Raw genomic sequence first — 16,670 nt, 5'->3', positions numbered from 1 at the left:
CTTCAGCTTCATGCTTGTTATAGTAAATGAACGTGTGTGTGTGTGTGTGTGTGCTCACCAGGAACCAGTAGATGTTCATGAGCAGCAGCGTGAACAGGAGTGTGTTGAAGAAGAAGTAGAAGGGGATGTTGGGCACGGACTGCAGGCTGGACACGCAGGTGGCGTACAGGACTTTGAGAGGGAACCAGTACAGGCGGAACCAGAACCTGAAACACAGGGAACAGAAACATCAATTCACTTCTGTCCGTCTGCAGTAAGGAGGGGAAAGGAAACAGAGGGAAGCTGCCAATAATTCAAAAATAAACCAGAGACATTGAGCATTGTAGCGCTAATGAATTCAACTATTTTATTTAACTTAATCCTTAATTACGCTGCTATTGTCAGTCTTGCACTAATGTACATTCTCAAAGATATTGAAGTGACTGTTATTTTGTATATATTGATTGTTGTGCTTTTATTTAGGTCTTAATGTGTGTATGTGTATAAATGTGTCTTGATTGTGTATATATAGGTATATACATATTTGCATACATATTTTTATATATATTTGTATTTTTATATTCGGGATTGTGGGAAACGGTATTTCGATCTCTCTGTCTGTACACACAAACTGGAAGATTGACAATAAAGTTGACTTTGACTTGTCCTGTGTCAAACATCCTTGTTATTTTGTATCATATTTAGACAACATTAGTTTTTTTTTGCTGACTATAAGTCTAGGCATTTAATTTTAATCAACCCCAACTATGTACAGCTTTAGTCAATACCGACTGTTGACTTTTTTAGCAACCAATCAATCTAATCTAGCCAAAACATGACCAGATTATTTCAGAGCCCTGTTGTTGTGTCCTCCTGAACTGTGCCGTCCTGATATAGATTAAACACATGGTTTCTTTCTGTCAACAAAAGACACAGCTTTTTAAAATGTTTTAAATAACATTTTAGTTTCTACTTTATTCTTAAATAATATTACATGTTGATATAGACACTGTGATCGCGTCAATTGTGTTGACAATCACCAATCAATTCTTCAAACACTGAAAGAAATCCTAACTGGGAGAAATGTAATGCTTCTTCAAAATGCCACCAACTCTGTCTCTAGTCATTTCTTTGATAGAGAAGCCCCGACCAGCAAGAAACAATATATTATAGGTCCCCTATCATACTGTTTTTCATCAATATATTATAGGTCTCAGATATATACAGAACATGTCTCTGAAGTGTTTTAAAACACCAAACAGATCATTGCAGCATCCCATAATCCCCTCTGTTTCAGCCCTGTTTCAAAAGTGCTGATTCTCTGTCTGTTACTTTAGATGAAAATAAGGAGCCCCTCCCCACGCCCCTCTGAGAGATATTTGGTTAAAAAGAACACAATGGTGCTCTAGGAGGAGATTCAGGTGATAAGGTGGGGCGGGGGGGTTACCTTGGTTGCTGATTGGCTAATGGTTACACAAGACAAAACATCGTTATGACATCATAAAGTGGCCAAATCTGATCAGCTCATTTTCAGACAGGTTTTTATATAATGGATCAGGACAAAAAGAGAGAGAATCTTTGTTCCTGAAACTTTCAGAGTCTCTTTACACAGAGGGGACCACATGTTGATAGAGATGAGAAGAGGGGACACTTTGATGTGAAGAATAGAAGAGGGGACACATGTTGATGTAGAAGAGACATGAAGAAGAGGGGACACATGTTTGATGTAGAAGAGACATGAAGAAGAGGGGACACATGTTGATTGTTAGAAGAGACATGAGAAGAGGGGACACATGTTGATGTAGAAGAGACATGAAGAAGAGGGGACACATGTTGATGTAGAAGAGACATGAAGAAGATGGGGACACCGTGTGATGTAGAAGAGACATGAAGAAGAGGGGACACATGTTGATGTAGAAGAGACATGAAGAAGAGGGGACACATGTTGATGTAGAAGAGACATGAAGAAGAGGGGACACATGTTGATGTAGAAGAGACATGAAGAAGAGGGGACACATGTTGATGTAGAAGAGACATGAAGAAGAGGGGACACATGTTGATGTAGAAGAGACGTGAACAAGTGGATTTTGCATAATAGGTGACCTTTAAATGGACCCTGGTGTGTGGAGCCTCACCAGGTGATGCTGAAGCTGACGGACCCCATGTTGGACAGCACGTCGTTGAGCAGGAAGTACCCCCCCCCTCTGCACTTCAGGTACACGTTGAGCTTGGTGAACTCCAGCTGGATGTCGTTGATGTCGTGCAGGAACAACACCAGGATCCCCACGTTGTGATATCTAACAGGAAGAGAGACACACGGTACAGGAAAGGGTATATTTCAGAAATTGTTATACTTTACTGTCATCAATTCTGACATTTCTCCTGCATCACAGCAGCTCCATTTGCAACATTAACAAAGACAACAATAACGGACCGTCCACACAGCAGCGTTAAAAAAATCTTGGAGGTGGGCGTATCTGAAGCTTGGGGATTTTTTGCGAGCAACGTGACCAACAACCAATCACATGAATCTCCCACCCCCGACATACGAAGCAAAAAAGTTTGAAGTAAACTGGATATAAACTCCCCAAACAGGCGAAAACCTACCACTGTCTCTGCCACCTCCCTCCATGCCTGGCTCCTCCGGTTTGTATCCCGGTAGATAAATAGGGACTGGTCATAAAGCACCGGGTGATTGATTCGCTACCGCTAATTTCTCCTCCATTTTTTGGAATATGAGGAAATGTCTCTCCCAGCATACACGCCGTTTGATTGGCTAGCGCTTGAACTGTCAGATTTGCGTACACAGGATTTGATTGGCTGACGCTTCCACCTCAGCTTCAAAAGTTGAACATTGCTCAACTTTGAATCCTTAAAATCCTGAAAATCTCCGCTCGCCTGCCCACAATGCAGTTCGGCGAAAAGTGAGGGAAAGTGACGTCACCCCATTCAAAGTGAATGGGCAGAAGCGTTTCAAGATTTTTTTAACGCTGCTGTGTGGACGGGCCGTAAGACATATCTGAGTAGATGTGTTTTAAGGCTTACTGTATCAGACACACTGTTGGGAAAATACTGAATGTCCTCTTCCAATATGAGAGTACACATGATAACAAAGGTATCCCAACTGTAGCTGTGTTCATGACAGGATGTATGATTACCTAGAAGAGCATCAGGACTGTTTTAGGCATATGATAGCTATGTGATTAACATGATGATTCAGCCTCTATGGAGAGAGACATATGACAAGCATGATCATTTCTGACGTGGAGCTAATCTGAAGTAAACATTGAATACTGCTTTATATTCCTCCATCTTGTGACTGTGTAACTCCCTCTCTTGGATATCAGCATGTGAAGGACACTGTTCAGGAACTAGTTGATGCTCTGTATGTGATGACTACTTCCATTCTGGAGAGGATCAGAAATACATGGATCCTGAGATTGAAGCTCAAGCCGGTGACCAGTGAGATTTTCCTAACAGCCACACATTAAGGCGGCCTGCAGTACCTGAAGGCGTAGGAGAAGCAGATGAGAGCCAGAGTGATGATGTGATGGACCACCATGACGGCAGAGTCCTTCCTCCAGGCGTCCATGTAGACCGTGGCGTAGATGGAGTGTCCGTAGAAGCTGCCCTGGATCAGGTAGGCGATGGCGATGTCTGCAGGCACTGACATCCCACTCTGCCAGTCTGAGGACACATTCAAACACAGACTGTGGGTGCTTTTAAAAAGGGCCTAAAAATGCATCTTTTTAGAATAGCCTTTTACTAGATTTTTAAAACCCCCACTTGTTGCCATGCCGGCGTAAACGTCGCTGCTTTTATTTCGTTGTTTTATTTGTTTTTGTTATTTTGGTTCAACTATTTTGAGTTTTGTTTACTCAAATGAAAAGTGCACTTGTAAACAAAATTAATTATTATTATTATTAAATATACTCAATACAGGAAGACACTGACATGGGGTTTCAGATTGAAAGAAACAGCTTGATGAGAAGTGGGAAAACGTGTTATTATTTAGGAGCAGAAGCAGTGACGACAACTGAGGAACTGTTGGAATAAAAGGGCTTTTTAAATTGTATTATTGTCTATAAATATATCTTGTGTATTTGTGTTCATTTTATGTGTGTGTGTGAGTATATGCACAACTGTTGGTTTGACAATGTAAAGATTAAAACCAATAAATGAAAAGAAAAAAATCAACTCTTTAAATTAATTTAACTTGTCATGAACTGTCGAGTTAATCAATAAAACATTTTATGTATAGCAGATTTCAAACACTTCACTTCACAAAATCCTGGTTGATGCACCCGGCCAGATGTTACAAATAGTAATGTGTTGATATAATTAATAGTTTAAAATAAACTGTTTAAGTTAAATGATGATAAAACAAAATGGAATCAAACTAATAATAATGATAGAAATAGGTATGAATAATCAAACCACAACATTGACATGACATGATTTCATTAACACCTGTTATTATATGTGATGTCCTCTCGTCTATAGATGGCACTACAGCGACATGATACATTTGAATAGCCATTGAATTTACAGTGACAAGATTACAACTTTTCAAAAGATATCTCTGAAGTCCGAAGAACGGCCATTCATGCATTTTGAGACAGATCTGAAGCCAGATGCAGATTAGAAATGAAACATGCTGTATTATTAAAACACATGTAGAGAGCTGTGCTGTGGCGCATTTCCACTGCAGCGTGGTTTAAGCGTGCCGTGCCGTGCCCGTTTTTGGTTGCGTTTCCACTAGGCGTAGTTCCGGCTAGCGGGTACTTTTTCACAGTTTTCTGGCTCTCCAAAATCGAGGTTCTTTCCGGGCCAACAACCGGGCTGAGTATGCTAAACTAGTGAGAGAATTGCTGGCACTACAACAAAATGAACATATTTGACCGTGATTTAATTGTAATACACGTTTCAAAATGATGCCGAAGTAACAACATACTGATACCGGTTAGTAAAAACCATGAATTAATGCTTTGACAAGTCTGCAGACAGACGGCAGGCGAAAAACCTTTTAAAATGCGTGTTTTCTAAATGGAGATTGGCTAAGCTAACGCAGTATATGCTCCGACCGTCCACACTCACAACAACGGCCTATACAGACATAAATAAACCAGCGACTGTATTCGCCATGACACAGGCAGTCTGTGGTTTGTACTTGTTTAACTTTTGTCTAGTTTCTGAACAGATATGAGGAGCTGTGAGCTCTGACTGCTAACAGCTAACGGCTGATGTTGGTTTTGTGGTTCGCATTGAAGATGACGTCACGGCTCCGCCTACACTGCGTTACTATAGTTACTGCCCCAGCTTCTAAACTGTAATGGAAACGCAGCATAAACTGAGCCTGGCCTACCAAGGCCTAACTATACCGTACTATAGAATATTATAGAATCGAGGGGAAGTTCCTAAAATCCATCTAAACATTACCCATTGGTGAATGAGTGATGCGTAGCCAGAATACCCAAAACCGGAAGCTGGCATACACTCTCGTAGCTATCGTAGCAGCTAATATGAAATCTCTGTTATTGACATAAATATGAAGATGGATTATCAGTAATCATTTAAAAGTGACACAGACACATTGGATTAACCTTCAGCAGCGTTTTTATCATTAAAACGATAAAAACGCTGCTGAAGGTTAGCCGTTTTGGCTCCGTAAAGCACATTTTGTTGTTGTTTGTTGTCGTCTCGCCGCGAGTTCTGATCGCTCAGTGATGATACTTATATGTCTGGAATCTGTGGAATCTCAGCTTGCTAATCGATATCTTGTTTGTGCAGATGCGATAAGTAATAAGGGTATTTTACCTTGAGTTCTGTGCTAAGTGCATTAGCATTTTTTCGCTCAGGGCTAATTCAGAGCCCTCTTGTTTTTCGTTTAGATAAACAAGGTTAATATTGCCTGAAAGCTGAGTTTCTTCCCGTGAGTATGAGCCCTCAGACGCTGTTTCTTGCAAGATGTTGCGTCATGCCCCCGGCATGGGGCTTAACTGCACATGAATACTACTGTGTGATATATTTGTTTGAACATATATATTTAAGAAGCACAATATAAGACAAGCAGAAGTTTCATTTGTAGGCCATCATTATACTTCATTACACTTTTTGAATTTGCTGAGGGCCGATTCAAAATGGTCCGCGGGCCGCATTTGGCCCCCAGGCCGTAGTTAGGACACCCCTGCTTTAATGCATTGAAGTGTGGACACAGCTACAGTAGGACCACACTGTGCAGACTGATCTATATACAGGGGGGGGGGGGGGCACCAGATGTGAGGGTCATGTCAGGTAGTCAGTGTGTGGAGACTCTGCAGGATCAGGTTCTCCCTCTGGGAATAAGTGAGAGTCTCTGAAGAACCGCATGATGCAGAACGGACCTCATGTACGTTAAGGATCGAGTTTCAGATGCTGGTCGGAAACTTTCTCCTCCGATGTTTGAGGAAGGGCTTTTTCTGGTGGGGTGGGGTTACTCTGTGTGCAATGTTTATTGATCCGTCATTAAACATTAAGGAGGAGGCTGAGAGACGGATGGGAGCAGAGGAACTGCAGACGCTTATTTTCTGATGGAGACTGAGTTCATTTTCTCTGCTGAGTGCAGACCCTCTGATGGTTTGGTTTGAATTTTGCAGACACATTTCTCAGTATTTCAGCTTTATTTATAGATATATTTGTCTCATTTACATTTGTGTAATCTATGTGTAAATATGTAAACTGTAGGTCTAAAAGCCCTTCCAAAAATGCTAAAATAAATCTTGGTTAAATGAGAAAAATGTTTGCAAAAATACAAAGAATTGATTTGATTTTCTTCAAAAACATTCGTCTATTTTTCACTTTACATGGAGATGGATATGTCTCAATATTATTTGTGTAAATGGATCAAAAATCTGTGTGTATGTGTAAAATAATTTAAAACACATTCCTCAAATGCAAAAAAGTTTCAATACTGAAAATGTATTAAGTAAAAGAAAAATATTTGTCAGCATTTCTCTCACGTTTACAATTTCGATCAGGCATTCACGAGCGAAAATCCGCCCATATCACTCGGGCCGTTTTTTCGGATAGCACATGATGGCCTGCTGCTGATGACGTAATAAATAAGAGCATGACTTCTGGATACTACTGTATGTTTGTTTTTTAAATACCCAGCAGAAAGTAACATGCATTCCTTATTTCATTATGTAAATGTGACACAATGAGTATTAGTGTGTTGATCAGAGGTTTCAGAATCATATAAATGTATATTAAATGATTGGATTCGGATTATTGATGCATTAATATGTTTACTACAGCTGGTGAAGGTGGAGCTAACTTTAAATGGTAGCAGAAAATGAAAATACTTGTACAATTGTTCTAAGGTATGATTAATTACAATGCACCACTGGTGTTGTACTGAACACCCCCGCACACATATCTGTCTCCATAGCTCTACATCTCTCTCACACTACTCTGTTTCTACGCACGCACGCACGCACGCACGCACGCACGCACGCACGCACGCACGCACGCACGCACGCACGCACGCACGCACGCACGCACGCACGCACGCACGCACGCACGCACGCACGCACCACAACACACACACACACACACACACACACACACACACACACACACACACACACACACACACACACACACACACACACACACACCCCCTTTTGGTGTTAAGTGATTCATCCTCATTGTTTTTCCTCTTCCCTTTTTCCTTGTCATCTGCTATTACACCATCCCTCTCTTCTTCAGCTCATATAAACCAGCAGATCTGACAACACTCCTCATTAAACCTCGCTGCATTGAATGCTATTGACACTCAGAATTGATTATTAGAATATTAAGATTATTTATAAGATTATTTAAGACTTTTATAAGAGACTACAAGGCCTAGCTCCCGCCCACGCACGCACGCACGCACGCACGCACACACACACACACACACACACACACACACACACACACACAGACACACACACACACACACACACTCTCTCAGGCTGACAGCTATTGGAGGTGACACAGCTATTAGAGCTGAAGCAGCTCCACTCAGAGAGATGGAGATCGACCGCTCTGACACCCCAGAGTCTGAGGGGGAGGCTGCAGGAGAGGCTGCATTAATACATATTTATATATATTTATATGTATATGTTTCCTCCATTAGCAGTGATAGTCATCCATTAGGTGCAATTATGCAGACGGTAAGGGTTGGAGGTGAAACTTGTACATAATGTTTTCTATCATAGAATCTCTTATTAATTTGGCATACAAAAAAACACTGCATTGGTCAATAACAATACATAAGAGTAACAAATGCGTCACTTCCAGGCAAAAAGTACGGCTCCGCCCACTTTTGGGGGAAAACAAAGCTGTCATTTGAATGGCGGTCAATACAAATTCTGAAGTTTTTGCCAATCCGATCAGAAATGTAAGAAAACCGTGGATTTTTGGATCTTCAAAGAGCCCGATTATGACGGCCAGTCAGGCAAACAATTACATTAAGCCATTAGAAATCAACGATCGGGCTCGATATATGGTTAAATATAGCAGTAGGCGATCGATGTCCATAGATGAGAGTAACATCTACGTCACTTTACGGCCCCGCCCACTTTTGGGGGAAACAGCGCTGTCATTTGAATGGCGATCGAGCCTGAAGCCACAGAGCTCTTCTGTTACTGTCCTTTGTTCTTAGAGGAAGTTCAGAAACACTGAACTCTGGATTTGTTTTAATGTTTGAGGTGCAATAAACGACACAGCAGCTTTTTGGCGTGATAACACAATTATTTTCCGCCTCGCTCAGGAGAGTAACAGCTGGAGAAATTACAGCCTCGCCTACTGATTTTAATTGAACCATATATCGAGACCGATCTTCTATTTCAAATGATTTAATGTAATTGTTTGCCTGACTGGCCATCGTAATCGGGCTCTTTGAAGATCCAAAAATCCACGGTTTTCAAAAGATTCTGATCGGATTGGCAAAAACTTCAGAATTTGTATTGACCGCCATTCAAATGACAGCTTTGTTTTCCCCCAGAAGTGGGCGGGGCCGTAATATTCGCCCGGAAGTGACCTAGGTGCTACTCTCATCTAGAGGAGCTAAATGTATTCTTGTCCCGGATTATGTTTGTTTTTTTATGTAGGGTTGACCGAATAACAGACTTTAACTCAACTATGATGTTGGTAGCAATTTTATCAGCAATTGTATCGAATAAAATAGAAAATATCTTTGTTTTATCATATTTAAATCAGGCAAATTCACCTTTAAATGTATTACAATGGATTTGTGTCTCTATTTTTGGCAAATAAATCACACTCATTTGTATGTCAGGTGATTTATAGACACAGCGTGATGTTATCATTTCTGTATTTAGAAACATGAGGTCAATTATCATTCGTTAAATAACACAATTTCCCCCTATTTTTAGAAAGTCACTTATCAGTATATGTAATGTTCACAATTGTACTTATTTTAAGCCGAACAAGAATCATTCTCTTTAAAGATAATCAAGAAGTTTTGTTGTGTCTCGTTCAGTTCTGTCTCAGTTTACAACACGGTAACGTAATGTTGTAGACGACAGGTTTGTTTACTTTCATTTCTGTCTTTTTTTAACAATAACAATATGTCTTTGGGTGTTGGTATCAATGACAGCTGATGACTGACGGAATAACAGTTGAATAATCAGAATGAACGTCCAGCATGTGAAGTGTTCCCTGCTATAAATATCTCTCTGTTTGAAACTCAAAGCGTCTTCACCTCAGAGCGTCTGTAGGATTAGAGCTGGTTTATTAGATTAAAACCACTTCAGCTGCTTCAGACGGCAGACAGGAACTCTCTCTCCACTATTAAACATGCTTTTACTAAAGTCAACAGTCAGATCAACACTGGAAAGGAAACTGAAAACATCAAATATAATTCAATTCAACATATTCAATATTGACGGATTATAAAAACCCTTTAAGTAGCTCTGGGGAATATCTGGATATAATACGGATATTGTGATATGAGACTAGATATCGGGTTAGATTTTGAATTTCCTAGGTAGCGTGGAGTCATTTGCTTTCAGATTTGACAACAAAACTGCGCCTTTAAACGCAATTTTAAGCTCTTTGAACGTAGGACTGGGCAATATATTGATTTTATATCAATAGTATATGTGACTAATATATGTCTTGATTATTATAATAAAACTACTGTTGTCTTTTCCTGGTTTTAAAGGCTGCATTGCAGGAAGTTGATGTCATTTTAAAATGTATTATTTTACTTTAGACACTAAATTATTATACATGGGGCGAAACCTGCGAGCTAGTTCAGGCATCAACTCGAGCACCAATGATACATTAACACGTGACGCACCTCGTCCCTCTTACAACCAACCAAACACATTCTCCTAAACATGCCGCTCTATTTAAGCTGCCAGGTCTTCCTGCCTCTGTGTCGCTATGCTGCTGCTGCTGCTGTGTTCACTTGCTATTGCTACGTTCATGTTCCTGCTGCTGTGTTTCATGTTGCTGCTGCTCGCCTGCCCCACCACCACCCCAGCTTCCACCCAGCTTCCACCCCAGCTTCCACCCCAGCTTCCACCCCAGCTCCACCCCAGCTTCCACCCCAGCTCCACCCCAGCTTCCACCCCAGCTTCCACCCCCAGCTTCCACCCCAGCTTCACCCCAGCTTCCACCCCAGCTCCCACCCCGCTTCCACCCCAGCTCCACCCCGGCTTCCACCCCCAGCTTCCACCCCCAGCTTCCACCCCAGCTCCCACCCCAGCTTCCACCCCAGCTTCCACCCCAGCTTCCACCCCAGCTTCCACCCCAGCTTCCACCCCAGCTTCCACCCCAGCTTCCACCCCAGCTCCACCCCAGCTTCCACCCCAGCTTCCACCCCCAGCTTCCACCCCAGCTTCACCCCAGCTCCACCCCAGCTCCACCCCAGCTTCCACCCCGCTTCCACCCCAGCTCCACCCCGGCTTCCACCCCAGCTTCCACCCCAGCTTCCACCCCAGCTTCACCCCCGCTTCCACCCCAGCTTCCATCCCAGCTTCCACCCCAGCTACCACCCCAGCTTCCACCCCAGCTTCACCCCCGCTTCCACCCCAGCTTCCACCCCAGCTTCCACCCCAGCTTCCACCCCAGCTCCATCCCAGCTACCACTTTGGAGAGACTACAGAGCCAAGGTAAAAATGTTAGCATTTTTAGCTACCTAGCGTCACCTGTTTTGATGTCCATTTTTGCTTGTAATGTCGCCATTTCGTATAATTCAGTGATAATGAGGGTACCCATCGATTCTGTGTCACCTCACGATGTGAAACGATGTCATGGATGTAGAGAAGAGATAAATAATAAGGTTTTGTGAGTCATTTTCGGTGCAGTAAGGTGTTAGCATTTTTCGCTCGTTGCTAATTCAGAGGCTCAGTGTTAGCATTGTGGGTTTTCTTTTGAAAAAAAAAAAAAAAAGATCAGTTAGATGAGTTTCTTCCCGTTACATGGATATAAAACATTCATAGTTTTATTAAATGAACATGCCCTCAGACACTGTTTCCTGCAAGATGTTGCGGCAGTGCCCTGGTACCGGGGTCTCTCGGGCTTAGCAGGTTAATAAAAGCACAAATTGTAAACCCTACAATTAGTCCCAAAATCTGTTAATAAATGTAGACATTTATATAAATATCCACTTGTTTATATATTATTGCAGTTTACAGCATGTATTCTACTATGAAGTATTTAATTTTACATTTGTATATATATGTGTGTGTATGTGCATATGTGTGCCTATATAAATATGTTTTGTATGCTTGAGGAGACTTTTTATCGCCACCAACTGCGCTATAAATGCATCTGACAAATAAAGCCTGTAAATCTTTGTAGATAACTGGTGCATGACCTGCTTAAATAAATGTTTTCTGTTGTGCATATCTTACTGTAGAAGACAGAGGGGGGGTCATGGAAGAAGGAGTAGGAGGTGAAGAAGAGCAGGTAGGTGCTGTAGGACCAGGACATGGTGTAGAAGACCAGCTTCCACGCGCTCTCCGGCATCTTGGCAGCATCTTTGGGCAGCAGCCGGCACCACCGAGCCAGAGGCTGCGGAGAGAGAGGAGGAAGGAGAAGAAGAAGAAGTCAGACAGGAAGTCACTCTACATCGAGCTGTCTGTGAGCATGTGGCTGTGTGAGCTGCAGCTGGAGGTGCTTTACACACAATTACTGATTAATTCAGACGGTGTTCCTTTACAGAAATGTGAAATTCAATACACGGCTCTCCATTCCACACGCGGATTCTTTACCGTGTGTTAATGCACCGGAGGGAAATCATTGGGTGTCTCTTTTTATTGTACATGACATGTTTATATTGTTCCATTATGTGTAGCCTGAAAAGTATTTCTGCAAAGACTCAGATACTATAAGAAGAATGAGCAGGAACATTTAGAGGGGAATTGTTATAAAGGGATTGTAGTTGTTGCAACAGCTCTAGGCAAAATATTTTTAAATAATAAAATAAACAAATTATATTAAAAAGATGTGGCTGCACCTCAAAGATTGGTGACATCCTCCTGGATCAATATTTTTTTTAATACACGTTGACATTATTCTTTGGGCATTTTAATTGTCTCAATTGTATGTTTTATATCTGTTTGAATCGATAAAGACAACATCTTTTAAATGTCTTGGGAGAGGGAACTTCCTTAGTTGCTCTCATTACATTAAATGTCACTTGTTAGACGCTTTTATCCAAAGCGACTTACATACATTCAGTACTGTGGACAATCCCCACAGGAGCAATTTGGGGTGAAGTGTCTTGCCCAGGGACACAACGACATGCTGACTAAAGTGGGACTTGAACTTGCTATCCCCTGATTCGAAGTCCAGCACACTATCCACTGAGCCACAGCTTCCCCCCTCTCCTCGATGTTTAAAACAAATCCATGAGAGGAGGCCTCATGATCTGCAAACCCATTAAATCCACACACAGTGAGATGTTATGTTGCTGGTGTTTATCAAAGTGTTTCCTGGTTACTGCGAGGGTCTTAGGAAAGAGTTTAGAAACACACTAGACCTCCTGAAGGCCAATGATAGACTCACACTTTCCTTAGACAGTCACGTTTTCCCAGAAATGGGAAGTTGTTCTTTTACTTCTGTGTGTTTGTGAGCTTTAATGCGGAAACAACATGGACGCTGCAAAGAAGATGTGTTGTAGGCCTATTTAAATGTGTATACAGTATAATGTCAATAAACTAGCACACATGCGTCCCACGTTTTTATCCATGGTGCAACATTTTTAATTGTCTATACCAGGGGTGTCAAACTCAAATACACAGTGGGCCAAAATTAAAAAATGGGTACTAGTCGAGGGCCGGACTGGTTCAATGTTTATAGCAGAACTTATTGAAATGAACTTATTGCACATATTAAACCTGGAACTAACAAAGCTTAAATGATTGCCTATAAAAACAACATTAAACATTAAATAATCAGTTGCATTCATTTCTTATGGCTCTATCTGCAGCTTTTCCAGAGTCATTTCTTATGATTACATTTTCCCACAGGCCAACAACAACTTCAACAAAACTATTTCCCTCAAAGAAAAACCCAAACATGCCCTGTTGTCTCAAGAAAGAAAGTGCAGAAGGAAACATCCATGTAAACTCAGTGTGCTGCTCTGTGATGCTAGTTCAAGCCAGATACTTGGCATCTCATCTTGGGTGCACGTTCATCAATGTTTGGGGTCAGGCTCTGAGCGGAGGAGACCCTCAGGATGGAGTGAAGGTGTGCGTGCAATATACCGGAGGGCCAGATCTAATAGTAATTAAAAATTATCCTGCGGGCCGAAATTAAATCCACCAAGGGCCTGATTTGGCCCCCGGGCCTTGAGTTTGACACATGTGGTCTATACAGTGTTTACGTAAAAAAACAAAGATTGACGGGGCGTTCATGTCAATTTTCTAAGTGCAGGAATGACGTTTTCTGATTATTTCTGACACCACATGAAGCCTACATATCTCTCAATGTTAACAGGAGGGAAACTCAGCTTGTGATTCAGATCATGGTCAATGGTACAGCCTTACACCAGGTTTCAAGAAAATTCGGGGAGTAGTTTTCTGTAAAAGCTCCTGAAGGATAAACAGACGAACCGGGCCAAAAACATGACCTCATTGGTCAAACTTCACCTAGGAAATCCTGGATTGAATCACAACACACAGGTGTTTACCTCCCTTTGTGTGAAGCAAATGGAAGAGCAAACCGTTTCTGACCGCAGTGCACATGTTGTTTTTGAAATGCTAAATGGATATGGATTCTCTTAAATAAAAACGTGCTGTTGATTGTCTGAATCATACACAGCCTTGGATATATCTGCAACGATGCACAAATGACGGGTTCAAACTGAATGAATTTACGCAACCTTATGAATGAAGCTTGAAACTCTTCAGTACAGACGTGGTTTTATATGTGTTTGTGGTGAACTTGCACCCATGCATCCCACGTAGAACCAGAATGACCACGTTTGTATACAGGGTGCAACATGTTTTGTCCATCGGCCACATAGCTAGAGGTGTTCAAAGTTCGACAGCCACGCAACAGATAACCTTGGTCTAAAGTTTATGGCTGGTGAGCGATGCAGATATTAGCCACTTGCATATTATAACAGCATTTGGACAGTAAATGTTGCAGAAAGTTATATTTTAGCGATTTAAGTATATGCTACTAAGTCATAATTCTCATGATCATGGAAACACATTATAATTATTATGGTGTGATAGGATCTAACAATCAAATAAGTCTGCAGAATATGATTTGTAGGCTTGGATATCTCTGCAGACCCACAATACTTCATTCAAAATGGCATTTCATAAGAATTTAACCTTTAATAAATGATGTGCCTCCTGCAATTTCAATATCGCACTAGTCCATATTGTGATTTTAGTAACATTTTGATTAATTGTGCTTCCTTAAAGACAACATCCTCTATACCGTAGAGGTATTTAATAAGAAACCCATGATTGTTTGTTCATGTATATAGTGGTACATGTTGGGGTGTTGATTGAAAGTGTAATATGACCCTATTTAAGCAACATGTTTTAGATTAGATTAGATTCCTTTTGTTGTCCGAGTACAGCGAAATTCCAAGCATTCCCGAAGGTGCAATCACACATAACAGACACTATAAGTATCATTTTGACAATACATGCTAAAACTTTTAATATATAATATATAGAGTAGGGATGCTCCGATCGATCGGCCGCCGATCGTTATCGACCGATACTCACTCTCTGCTGATCGATCGGTGCTCTCTATAAATGCCGATCGGGAGAGCCGATCACATGACCTAAAATACATGACACTTTTCTCTGTGCGGGCGAAACAAGCTCGCCAAAATGGCTTCACCAGTCTGGCAGTATTTTAAGGTGTCCGAAAAAGACAGTAAAATAGCGGTATGCAACGTGTGTGTGAAGCAGAAATCCTGCAGCTCCACCCGCTGTGACGGACCGGTGAGCGGAGCAACACACACACTAAGAGTTAGACCTAACACACTTAGCTATTTTATCTACCTCTGGAACAAGCTAAACTAGTTATAAATATGTTTATTCTTCACTGTCGGGTCACTCATTACTGGATCAGTGAGCTGCATGAGACGATACTGACAGGCTGTCAGGAGAGAGAGAGAGAGAGGGGGAGAGAGGGGGAGAGAGAGCGCTTCTGCTCATTTCTCCCGTGTTATTATCCAAAGTTAATGTAAACTTGAATAATGTACTTCATTTGAATGTAATAATGATGTTGGTTGTTGTTTGTGGAAGCACCAGTGAATGAGCCCCATTAACTGAGTTTTAAACATCACTTTAAATGGAAGATCCCCATAGGCCCCGCCCACTCGATCTGTATCGGCCGATACTGATTCCGGCGATCGGCCCCACAATTGGCGATCGGAGCATCCCTAATATAGAGTGACTATAAATTGGACCTATGATACATTGAAGAGTACGCTTACAAAACAATACAACATTACCATACAAATGCAAGAACAATACGGTCAAGGCAGTACAACATGTAAACAAGTCAGTAAGTAAGTTATTGCACATGTATTTATCAGTGCAGTTGATAATTGCAAAACTAGAAGTAAATATGTGTTCCTTGTCAGATTACTATTGACCTGTAGCTCAGCACTATTAACAGAGACAGGATGTTGCTGTTAACAACAGATATAGCAGATGTTGTTTTTACACATGCATACAACTCAATAACCCTGGTGCATGTCTTCCTCTCTGTACGTCGCTCTGTTCCTCACACAAAGGCCATCATCAGAAAGCTTCATTAGCACCGTGTAACCGTCGTCTGCCCACAGAATGTCTTTCACAAGTCTGCGTACGTTTCGCTCTGCAGGCAGAAAAACGGGAAGTGGGAGAGAAGGCTTCTGACTTCCTGATCTGCCGCCTGATAACGGGGGACACCCCCCACCCTCATCTTCCTCTAAAGCCAACCTACTGTCGCTGACTTCTTAACAGGCAAGAGACGAAACGTATGTCTCAATAAACTGACCAAAATAATGATATCATGATAGTCTAAGTAAGAAGTTGCATCACAGATAGAAAACATAATGAGAATAATAAATAATCTAATTATGTTTGATAAGGTCATTGTGAAAATAAAGAAAAAATGATTATAAATAATATAAATAATAATTAATACTATTATTATGATAAGGCCCCTCT

General features: G+C 41.4%; 1 protein-coding gene across 1 annotated transcript in view; it reads right to left on the bottom strand.

Moving 5' to 3' along the window:
- The window catches only part of cers1 (ceramide synthase 1), a 54,733-nt gene that overhangs the window by 7,517 nt on the left and 30,546 nt on the right, over positions 1 to 16,670 (bottom strand). Inside the window, exons 2-5 of the mRNA XM_034149777.1 lie at positions 11,892 to 12,051; positions 3,486 to 3,666; positions 2,115 to 2,276; positions 59 to 206 (exon numbers count right to left, since the gene is read on the bottom strand). Coding sequence (XP_034005668.1) covers positions 59 to 206; positions 2,115 to 2,276; positions 3,486 to 3,666; positions 11,892 to 12,051 — 651 coding nt within the window. The remainder of the gene's footprint in view (positions 1 to 58; positions 207 to 2,114; positions 2,277 to 3,485; positions 3,667 to 11,891; positions 12,052 to 16,670) is intronic.

This window comes from Trematomus bernacchii, unplaced genomic scaffold, assembly GCF_902827165.1.
Source record: "Trematomus bernacchii unplaced genomic scaffold, fTreBer1.1, whole genome shotgun sequence".
Classification (NCBI taxonomy): domain Eukaryota; kingdom Metazoa; phylum Chordata; class Actinopteri; order Perciformes; family Nototheniidae; genus Trematomus; species Trematomus bernacchii.
The sequence above is the reverse complement of the archived record's forward strand: the minus strand, read 5'-3'. Positions and strand labels throughout refer to the sequence as shown.